This window comes from Myotis lucifugus, unplaced genomic scaffold (genome assembly GCF_000147115.1).
Source record: "Myotis lucifugus unplaced genomic scaffold, Myoluc2.0 scaffold_53, whole genome shotgun sequence".
In the NCBI taxonomy this organism is placed as follows: domain Eukaryota; kingdom Metazoa; phylum Chordata; class Mammalia; order Chiroptera; family Vespertilionidae; genus Myotis; species Myotis lucifugus.
Genome location: NW_005871101.1, coordinates 1,448,952 through 1,461,279, shown reverse-complemented (window position 1 = coordinate 1,461,279; position 12,328 = coordinate 1,448,952). Strand labels below are relative to the sequence as shown.

Here is a 12,328-nt window from a genome sequence, read left to right as displayed (position 1 = left end):
CCACATCTGTCCCTAAAAGTGTGCAACAGGGTCTCTATAAGTTCAAATGAGCTGTGACCCTGGTGTTTAGCTGCTGGGACAGTTATAGAATCATGTCCTTGAAACCAGTTTTAGAAAGACGGTTAAACACTTTTCTTTATCCTATTTTTTTGCTCTGTTGGATGTTAGGTTTTTATTTAAATTATCAGTATTTAGCTACTGTTGCCTATTAAATATTACATTTAGTACCAGTCTCCTTGATTAATATGCTTAAACAGTTAAGACTAAGCAAAAAGTTACATACTGCATATTCCATTAAGAGTATTCCAAACTCAGCAAAACACAGGAGTGGTGGACTCTTTTATTATTTTAAGCTGATTTTTAACCATTTACTCTGTATTGGCATCAGTGAGACAGCAAGGTAATGTCCTGAGCTGCGAGGAGCACAGAGTTTAGAAGGAAAACAGCCCAACAAACATTACAACCCAGTGAGGCCAGGGCAACAAGAAGAGCTCAGCAGGAGTCCCAGGGCAGGAGGAGGGGCTGCAGCTGAGCCCAGTGCGAAGGGTCTGGGGTGGGCGCCACGAATAAACAGAATCTGTGTGCTGTGTGCATGAATGCTGAGCAGTGCCGAGCCCCTGAGCCAAGGCCAGCGGGGTGGGACAAAGACGAGGTGGGGGGTGGGGGTGGGCGTGGGGGCAGGCAGAGGTCTCCTCATGAGGAACTTGGGGATACCCTGGGGATCCATGCCGGCAGGGGAGTGTCAGGGGGGTATAGTTGCATGAGGGAGACCCCAACTCTTCTCCATCTAAGAACATTCTGCTATTGTAGGGAATATTGGCACTTCTTATGGGAAAACAATTCCTGCTGAAAAAGAAATAGTTAATACATTTAAAGGCAAGGAGAACCTCATTTATAAAACTGTAATAAAAATACCCACAGTCCAAAACATTTTAATAGAGAAACCATTAACAACACTTTGAGAACTCATGAAAAATGCTTGTGCATTTTTTATTGACTCCTCTACCTCTACCTGAGAAGAATTTTATTTAGGTATAAACGGGGCAGAAAAATCCAGAGCTTCAGCTACTTTCAGCTTCTTAGAACAAGATGCAGCCGGGCGGGTGCTGGGGTCAGTCACCTGGAGGATAAAGTGGGCTGCGGTGAGTCATGCTGAGGAATGCGAGCCCATGGACAGACAGACAGAGGGGCAGGACCATTCCAGACTTGCTGGGAGCCAGTGTTGCAAGAGAAGACCCACAAAACCATAACCTCCACAATTAAGCTTACTGGGATTTTTTTTTAAAGTGGGGGGAGGACGGGGAGGAAGGAATGAGGAATTATGGTTTAATGGTTACAGAGTTTCACTTTGGGAAAATGAATACATTCTGGAGGCGGATGATGGTGATGACTGCACAAGGTGAATGCACTTAATGCCTCTGCACAGTATTTTATGGAATGTAATTTTCCCACAATTAGAGAGAGAGAGAGAGAGAGAGAGAGAGAGAGAGAACGAATAGGAACTAAAAAGCAGTAAGATTTCTATGAGCCTCAAACTGTTTCCTGAATTGGATGCACAGACCAAAACTGAACTTCTCAATAAATACTTTAGAGAAAAAGCATCAACTAGAACATGCTAGTGGCCTGCAGAGGCCCGTCCATCCCAACAGACTATATTATAAAACCACGGGCATGTTTTCTAAAACAGAGCACCTTCCCCCTGAAAGAGACTGATTTCTTCACATAAGGTAGTTCATAACTTTCCTGCAGTCTACAAAGATGATATTGTTGTTGTTATCATGATGGTGACGACAGCTATTTTGTATTTATTAAGAGTTCTCAGTGAGCCAGCTGCTATCCTTCTCTTCCTTTGTTGTAGATGGGAACAAAAGGGACACAGAAGTTCTATGCAGTCCCTTGGAAAGTAAGCAAGAGGGAGTGCCCAAGGCCACGCACTCTGCAGAAGAGGTTGTACTCAGCCCTATTTAGAGGCCCTGGAGATGCTTCTAGACCTTCACCACCAAGCAAGCCTCCTACTTAGTGGAGTATGCATTTCCTTGCCAAACAGCAGATATTTATTTTGGCACATGCAAGATATCCAGTGGATTTCATAAAATTACATTTAAGGTTAACCCATGGAGAAAAGAAATTTCTCAGGGCCCAGATTCATGGATTATGCTTTTTAAACAGTCTCAGCTGTTCCCCATCACAAAAATAGTTAAACCTGTGGATAGCTCTGAAGTCTGTGCCGATAATCTTCACAGATTTCATTTTACAGGTTACCAATAGCCCCCAAATAATGGCAATCTCATAGTAGCTATCGATTGCTCAATTACTTGAGAATGGCTTATAATCACCAGGTCATTAAGGGTGTTATGAGAGCTAAAAACTACAAGTCACCGGGGTGTTGTGCATCACGTTATTTGGCAACTCACTGACTTGAGATGGAATGAAAGTATTTTGAACTGAAGCAATCTAAACACTTCAAATGAAAGGTGGGCACCCATGTGCCAAGCCAATAATAGATGCTAATTATAAAGGCTTAATATAATTAAATGAGTAAATGAGGTAAACAAAACCCCAGGATACAGAGAAGAGGGGTAGAAATTGCTCCCTGAAGGCAAAGACACCAAAAGAGTTATTACACAACTTGAGAGGCAATACCTCAGCCTAGTGGCTCTCAAGTCTGGCTATACATTCGAAGCCCCTGGGAAGTTCTGGAATCAAGTTTACCAGCCTTCCACCAGACCAACTAAAACCAAAGTTCTGTAGAAGGGTCCAGATATGTACAGCTTTTCAAAATTACCTACATGTCTTCTCCACCTAGAGGGCAGAGAACCACCAGTAGCAGCAAGAAGTCGTACACAGTACCCTGGGGCAAGTGTTGGTAGCGACTCTGGAGGTCTCACCACCAAGCAGAGAAAGCGCCCCCTTCATATGGCACATGGCACAAAGCTCATGAAGGTGCTCCCTTGGGGCTCACATGTCAACCACTGAATTCATGATGCCCAACAGATCGTAGCATGAGGTGGCATAGTCTTGGGCCAAATTAGATGTAAAAGACACAGAGAGCTCTGAGCATGAAAAGCTCAGCATGCCTACACATTTGACTCTAGTTTTTAAATTTATTTTAATGTTGTTATACCACTGATCTAATTAGAAACAAAATAAATATATAACAAAAGAGTAAAGGATCTCCTACTTATTGGGGAGCAAGAGTAAAACTGTTACATATCATTCTGGTCAACTGCAATTAAAGTATACTCTGAGACTAAATATAATCTATACTAATACAAGGGTAATATGCTAATTAGATGGGATAGACCAGAAGTCTTCCAGACATCCTTCCAGACAAAGCCATGGCTGCGAGGGCCAAGGCAAGCTGCCGTGGCTGGGAGGGTCCATCGCAGAGCCCCGGCCGGGTGGGCAGGGCCTCCCTCTGTGCAGCATTGATCACAGAGCCCTGGCAGGGTGGGCAGGGTGGGCAGGGCCTCCCTGTGGGCGGGGATCAATGGCAGAGCCCAGGTTGGGTGGTCCCAGACTGAGAGAGGATGCAGGCTAGGCTTAGGGAATACCCCCATCCAGTGCACGAATTTCGTGCACCAAGCCTCTAGTAACTAAATAATCTTAAAGTCTCAGCTATAGTCAAATGAAACTATAACTAAGAACAATGCTTTACATGTGCTATCCCACTTCAGAGACATATTTTAAAATGTCTGTTCGATGTTGAAAATCACAGTTTCTGCACTCCTTGGCAGTTACCAAAAAAAAAAAGTTTTTTTTTAATTGAATGAAACAAATACCCTCAACCATATCATTAATTTATTTTAACAGATTAAATGTGTTACTATAAACAGTACAAAACATTATTTTTAAAGGCAATCAACATATGAGACCTGGCCCAAGAGCCTGGTTCACACGTGAACAGGAAAGGCAGCCCTGCAGCCATGTCTTCCATGTTCCACATCCCTCATCCAAAGGAGCAGCACGAGGTGGAGGCTGCAGCCATGGGGATGCACACTCAGCTCCAGCACAGGGACATAAGCCACCCTGACTTTCCATGTTCTGTGAAATAGTTCCCAGAGGCAGTATCAGTGTTATTTGGGTACGAAGAGGAGAGGGAAGAGTCCACAGTTAAGTACATTGGGAAAATACTGGGTAAAACAAAGTAATACAAATGCTGTGTTCAAATGGAAGGGATGGTTAGTAACGCTATAAAACTTCTTTAAGTCACTATTGTTTTTTCACAGAGCTGGCCTTGGGGTTCCACTGAACACACTTTGGGGAAAGTGACTAACCAGCTAACAAATGTCAGTGAGGCCAAGGTCAGGCAAAAGCAAAGCCAGAGGCATCTCCACTCAGTCCAATGACTCGTGTTTGCCTGAAGATAAAAAAAGCAGGAAACAGAAGGGGTGTAAGGAGGAATCTGTAGCTGGAGTCAGGCTACGCAGAGGGGAATATAATTCACTGGCTAACACACAGCATGAGCATAAGGATGAAGACGAGAAAGAACAGCACAGGAATAGACCTCATTAGACCCTGCTGTACAGGACTCTGCCACCTACCCTGTAATGAATGATAATAGCAATAATCAAACCTTAAGAGTATAAAGCAGTTTAAATTTAACAAAATGCTTCCATAGTCCTTAATCCATTTCAACCTCAGTAGAACCTGGTAGGGTATATCAAAAAAAGGTATTTTTTTATTCTCATTCTACAGATAAGAAAAACTGAAGCTCTAACTGGCTATATGGCAAGCTCAGGGCTACAGCAAGTTAAATGTAGAACCAAAACCATAAAGACAGGTCTTAGCCTCCTAAATAAGGCCACACTCCTTCCAGATCTCACAATACAGGCTTTCTATTTGGAACTTGTACTACCTTAAAATGAAATAGTGTTGATTCTCCCCTCCCCCAAATTTGTAAAATGTATAATTATTTAAAAATCACTCACCCCGCTAAGTTCTAATGTGCTACAACCAATTCTTCTTATTTCCTCAAATAATCTTTCTCTTTACAAATTCTTGAGAAATTGGCTTTTTTAACACTAAAGACCAACTATATAATATCTAAATGGCAAGTATATCATCAAATGCCATATTAGCAGTATTGAGCATTGGATTTAATATAAATAAAGCAATTCTGAGCTTACATAAATACCAAGAACTCAAAGGTGGAAGGTGAAGCACAAAGGTACGTGTGTTCAGACTTCATCTTCTCTGAACGCTTCTTTCAGATCCTATAAGCTTCTACAAAAACAGGACCCTGGAAAGAACAGGTAAACCAGGTTCCCCCTGGCATATGTGTTGGGACGGAGAAAAGGTGATCGAGTGCCTACTATGTGTCAGGCCCTGGCTGAGAGTGTCCACATACTAGTTCAGTACACTTCAGTTTTCCTAACCCTCCACTGTACTCTTACTAAGAGGAAAAGGTCCAGACTCGGAGTAAATTGGCTCTCTTCACACAACTAGAATGAAGCAGAACCAGATGGGCAATCCAGCTCAGCCCTGCTCCAGACTCCTTTTTATTACACTCCTCTCCGCTTATGCAAATGCTAACTTACAATCCAAGATGCACAAATGCCAAGGCCTCAACGCTTTTTCCAAATCCCCCTCCCACAATCCATGCAGGTCCCCACTCTGTCTGGGCAGCGTTAATTGCTCCATATTCTACACCCCCACCGCCTCTGTTTGCACATCAATTTTAAGAGTTTTGCTATTTTGTCTTATCCTTAGAGAAGCAGTTCTCAACTGGGGGCAATTTTGCCCCACAGGAGCCATTTGGCAATGTCTGGACTTTGAGGTGTTAACTGGCATCTCGTAGGTAGAGGCCAGGGATGCTGCTAAACATTCTACAATGCACAGGACAGCCGCCACCACAAAGGGCCATCTGACCCAAATGTCAAGTGTGCTAAGGTTGAGAAACTGCCTTGCAGTGATAATATGGTTTAATAAATGCTTTCATTTCCTCCCCTAAAAAATCTCAAGGAATAACTAAGACAATACGTATGGAAACATTTAGCACACAGTAGGCACGCAGAGTACTACTTAGATAATCTGACTGCACACTTCTGCAAAGTAGGAACCACCTCAGTTGGCTCTGCATTCTTCCCACACAAAGCATAGAGTCTTTTTCATTGGCTCTAAACAAATGTGAAATAATGTATTCTCTATATTGGAAATTCTTGATTAAAAAACAAATGCCACTATTATCTAAGAAACAACACTCTCCCATATTCATTCCTTAACAAATAATTGAATGGTATAATTCATGATTCATTAGAACAGACTATGAAAAGCTACATTGCATTCCAAGTATGTCATAGAATCGCCTCCATTTCAGGACTATTAATAAGCTTACAATTAAAAAGCTTTGTCCTATATTAACAGAAAGTTAACTAAGAGATCACAATATTCAGATTTAATGAAATCTAATACAGCAGTTTCAGATTCTTCTCTGTATACCAGGTCAGCTTTGACCATAACTATTCTCAGATCTTGAGTTCAATTATTCAGGAACAATCTTAAATTGTAATCACAGCACGTCAAATAAAACCACCAGAAGTCAAATCTCTGAATGAGTACGTCAAAACTGGTGGACATCACATCTCAGGTCAAGATCTTTATGTTTTTATACTTTTCTCAGCTTATGCCGGTTGGAATCAGCATGGATATCCTAAAGTAAATGATTACAAAAAGCGTTAAAATGAGTATTCATTCAAGCAGTCCTACAATGAAATAATCTACAATCATTTTTACAGAGTTTCTGGAGTTGTGGCCCCAGGGCCCTGAACATCAGAATGAACCCATACAATATTTAATTAGTGTGCAGATTCCTGGACCGTATCCGACCTACTGAATCAAAATTTCAGAGGTTGGGCCTGGAAATCCACATTTTAAATAAGTTCCCAAATATTCATTTTGTACACTCAAGTTTGAGAATCTCTGCCAGGAGACTGAATCCCAGAAAATGGGTTTGCCTCATTTTTGTAAACTTCCAGCATGGATCTTGATTATACAGACTATTTGACAATCCCTTTAATATAAACTCAATACCCACCTCCCACTATAAGAAAACAAGTAGAGCATTTTGTTGATTACTTTTGTGGAAATATGCATTTTCTGAAATAAGCAGACTGATGTTTTAGGGAAATACTGAAAAAACTGGGAATTTTTATCAAGGAAAATAAAGATCAATTCTGGGACCCACAGTGGTTAACATCTATTATATTCCAGAGCCAGGGGTTCTCAAACTACGGCCCGCGGGCCACATGCAAATACAAATATTGTATTTGTTCCTGTTTTGTTTTTTTACTTCAAAATAAGATATGTGCAGTGTGCATAGGAATTTGTTCATAGTTTTTTTTTAAACTATAGTCTGGCCCTCCAACGGTCTGAGGGACAGTGAACTGGCCCCCTGTTTAAAAAGTTTGAGGACCCCTGTTCCAGACTGTGGATACAGTGATGGCTAGACAGTCTAGGGCCCTACCTTTATTTTTCTTTTATTTATGTATTGAAATTATTTATATATGTATATACATAAACAAAGAAGTAAGGTAATTTCAGAGAGTGGCAATAAAACAGGTTGATGTGATAAAGTCTGTGAGGGAGGAAGGCAGAGGGGGTGGTTGGCTGTATTAGATTTAAGGATGAAAAGTGGTTTCCTTGAGGAGGTAACTTCCAAGCTGAGACCTGAAGGAGAAGTACCCAGTCATAAGAGGGTCGGGGGGAAAGTGTTCTAGGCAGAGGCAACTGTAACTACAAAGACTCTAAGGGGAGAACAAGGTTCTCTTCAAATTATTACAGGAATTAAATAAAAAGTTAGATAATACATATAAAATGTTTTATCAACTAGAAAACTATGTAAAGGCATAAAGCATTATTTTTAGTAATATATTAGAATAGTTTCAGGACAGAAGCCAGGATAATGAAGGGCCTCAGGTCTGTGGCATATGAAGAATTAATTAAGCAATTGAGGTTACCTTGTCTGGAAGCAAGAGACACAAGTATGCGTTTGGAGGAAGTAGGGAGAAGTCTTCAAATACCTGGAGTCTGTTCTTGCAGAAAAGGACTTAATTTATTTTTTTAGATAGCTCTGAGGGTATGGAACATTTTTGGAAGCCAAAATCTTGATCCAATATGATAATGAGCATTCAAAAAGAGTTGCAGGAAAATGGACCAACTGTGAGACAGTGAGCTCCACATGACTGGAGGTGATCAAGGATGGGTTGAATAGACAGCTGACACCATAATGATTGGAATAGGTGATCTAAGAGGACCTTTGCAATCCTTTGAAAAGACACACACACCCACACAAACACACACTCACAGTGCTCTCTCTCATAAACACTATAACCACCAAGATGGCCTCTTTACTTCATCCTTTACAACCTTAAGGAAATTTCAAGAGAAACCTGAGCTATACTGAGGTATACCAACTTCCTGATTCATATTGACACCCAGGACTAAAGGGCAAATTAAGACATGGGATAGACTAACCTTCATTTTTAAAATCTGTAGCTATGATTTAATGGTGTTTTAACAACAAACACTTAACAATTATTAAAATAATTACTGTTTTAACAAAAACATGTCGGGATTTCATTCCTATAGTTCCCAAATAGGAAGCATCCCAATAAACAGCCAAAATATTGAACAAATAGATAGGTGTCCTTTCATTGGCTTGTTTTTTAATGGGAGCCATGAGCCTAGGAAGATGGTTTCCTCATTAAAACTCCTGAGGAAGAATCACTACTCTTTATAACTTTGTTTTCTATCCTATAAATAAAGTAAAAAACAGATACTGAATTGCCACTTGATCACCTGGGACCAAAATGCTGAAGATAAACAAATATAGCCTTCCATGAACAGACAGACCACGCTAGACTTGGAAGTAAGACTAGAAGCAACTTTGAAAAGCTAATCATTACTAAATGACCTTTACATAAAATACTTATATTTCCACATCCTGATGTATGTGACTTATATACACATATACCTCAGGAAATATTCTCTTCATATCTACATATACTTTTTGTTTCTTAAAAACTACTTGTAAATTAAGTTAAATTATTACTCTCTTAGAACAGCTTAAAATGAATCTTTCCATAAAATAAAGATTATGTCCATATAATTATTCATAAAATTATGTGAAATCCAGGAACACCAAAAGCCAATTTACAAAAAAATTAAAATCAAAGGTTTAATACCTAATATAAAGAAAGTATTTATCATAAAGGTATTTTTGTATAGGAATCTCTTCCTAGGGCTATACAATTGCTATTTATGCCGGCAGTATTTTAGAAATATGCCTAGTCCATAAAGGTTAAATATAACCAGTAATGTAAACAATCACTTCCTAAGTTATTTTTCTTTAGGTTCACATACATGAGTTCAAATTCTGCTACTTTATTTTTAATCCTTTAGAACTCAAGGTAACAGCAGAACTGGATTAGTGGCTCAGGAAACTCAGTTCATGAGCGAGTGCCACCTAGTATCATCTGGGTTGTCTAAAAGCTGAATCCTTAACTGGGTAGGGAGTTATTTCTCACTACATTCTCACTTGACTAATGCACAGAAAAGCTGTGATGCCACAAAACAATACCTAGGGTTAGAGTCAGAGACCAAGTCTCCTGTCGCAAAGTCCAATGTGTTCACCATGACCATTCTTTGCAGTCTCCCCTCAGCTTGAGAGGTGCCCAAGTTTTGTATCAACCACTAAGAGAATGGCACCCTTTAGAATAATAATGTTAACAATACGGTTGGTAAAAAGCCTTCTTCTCTAAAAAGATCTGAGACCTCTTGCCATTTGTTTCCTCTTTGTTTTCAGGTACAGATATTAGGGATAATTCTGGATTTCCCAAACCTTCTCACCCCAAATTGAACCTCTTTATTATCTTCTCTTGCAAGAGTGTACAGTCTACCCCTTGGATTTGTGGACAAAGCTGTGGATCATCCCACAAATGTGTATTGTATAGGTGAGAAGCACAATACAATGGAATTGCTCTAAGAAATGGCACCATGAAACCAACAGCATGCTACAGAGTTGCTCCTCCATACTGATAGCAAATCAGAAGTAATTTTCTGCCTAAATCAGAGCTTAATTCCTTAGTTCACTTTAATTCACAAGTTCAATCCAATTTCCCAAAATGCAGTAATACAATCTTCCCACCTAATTATCGTCATGGAAAGTATTTAAAAGCATTTGCTGAGACACATTTCCTTCTTGTGTCAGACAGGATCAACGTCAAGCGAACATCTTGGGTAGACTACATTCTGTCTCACTGCAGAGGGTTGACATTTTAAAAAATAATGGTTTCTTGCAAGAGAAAAATTTTCCCTTGGAGTGAACACCAAAGGGTACTACCTCCCAGTAAATAAAGGTTGAAATGTGATTCTGTTTACAATTGTGTTTTAAAAACCAGATTCTCAAAATTACTATATATGTACATACATATATATACAAAATATGTTTAGATATTTCTATGTATACTGGTACTTGACATTCTATATGATTAGAAATCTTATTATCCGGGTGACTTCTACAATAATTTGAATCAGCTAAGTGAAGTTTAGGCCTCAGAGGAGAATTTTTAAAAATAAAACAAGTGATAATTAGTAATGGAAATGCCATCCCCTATCACTACCACTCAGGAAAATGATGGATATTTCCCTAGAAACAATCATAAGGAAACAGTTGGTTTATTTTGAAGGCAGTTATTTCAATAGCTTATTCACTAAAACCCCCTGAGTTTTAGTCTAAAAACAGTTCATTTCCATTTCCTTTTGATAATCAGAAAGGGAATCAACCCACATTTTAAACAACCATTTTTTAGATCACTTACTGGGGGACAGTAAAATGCTTTTAAAGGCATTTTTGGGGAGAATTTGTAAGAAATTAGTAAAAGGGCAAGAAGGACTTGTTATTCCTCAGCTCAATCTCAACTCAACCTTAACTTTTAATTATTTCGGATCTTGTAAAAAGTCATTGCTGCTGCATTAGGTCTTTGCTTTGTGAGGTAGCCAGTTTTCTCCTAACTCTGTTCACCAAACTCATTTAACTCATGCTCTAGGGCCTAGGCCAATAACAAATCTAATTTTCCAGCTCTGATACTTTAATAGCTTAAGTTTCTAAAGTAAATGGCATCCTTTGCTCCTTTGAAAGCCAGACTGGCAATGATTAAAGTAAAGGAAACTGACCACCTGAAGAACTTCAAATATGCAGACATGTGTCAGATATAAACATTGTAATACACAATGACTGGAAAGGCCCGGATCCCAGAATCCAGTGTAGGCAATGGGACTGCACATATATTTAAAAGGGTGGAGTGTCAACTAAAAAGTTCATTTTTCAGTCTCTTATGAGGCATATATGAGCAAGAATCGACAGCACTGCAAGTCAGCATTCATGAACCCAAACAACACATAAGCCATGTTCAAACTCAACTGAACTTACCTTATAAACTTGTCCATATGTTCCATTTCCAACAAGTTCCACCAATTCAAAGATCCCTGCAGGATCCTGAAAGAAAATAAACAAATCATAAAAATTCAAACAATATTCTAGGCATTGTCTTAATTAAAAGCAGATACTTATTTAACATACACAAATAAATAACAACTTTAGCTTTGGGGCTCTCATGTGTTAATATTGAATACTATTAAACTTTAATTCAGTTGCAGCTATGAAATTAGTCAAAATCCATTTTGTTTCTATTTTACATTTCTATGAGATGTGTTAAAATCAGATAAAAAGAGACATGACTTCCACTGAAACAATAAAACAACAACTTACATTTCTCACTGTCAAATGGAAATACACTTGCAGATACATCAAGACACAATTTACAATAGGTAAGCTCTGGAAACAGCCCAAGTGCCCATCGGTAGACGAGTAGATAAAAAAGCTGTGGTACATTTACACCATGGAATACTATGCAGCAGTAAAAATGAAGGATCTCTTACCCTTTGAGACAGCATGGAGTGACCTGGAGAGTACTATGCTAAGCTAAATAAGCTAGACAGAGAAAGACAAGTATCACATGATCTCACTCATATGTGTAATCTAATGAACAAGATAAACTGATGAGCAAAATAGATCCAGGGACATAGAAGCATAGAACAGACTGCGGAACCTCAGAGGGAAGGTGGAGGGTGGGTGGGTGGGAAGAGATCAAGGAACTTGCATGCATATATGCATAACCCATGGACACAGACAATAGGGTGATGAAGGCCCTGGACAGGCAATGGGGGCAGGCTAGAAGGGGTTAATGGGGGAAAATGGGGGAGTATGTAATACTTTCCGTAATGAAGGTTTAATTTAAAGAAAAAAAGATAAAATGAGAGACCCATT

General features: G+C 39.4%; 1 protein-coding gene across 9 annotated transcripts in view; it reads right to left on the bottom strand.

Moving 5' to 3' along the window:
• The window catches only part of TNIK (TRAF2 and NCK interacting kinase), a 280,941-nt gene that overhangs the window by 243,836 nt on the left and 24,777 nt on the right, over positions 1–12,328 (bottom strand). For all 9 annotated transcript variants that reach the window (XM_014455950.2, XM_023753889.1, XM_023753886.1 and 6 more), the window contains exon 2: positions 11,432–11,497. In XM_014455950.2, coding sequence (XP_014311436.2) covers positions 11,432–11,497 — 66 coding nt within the window. The remainder of the gene's footprint in view (positions 1–11,431; positions 11,498–12,328) is intronic.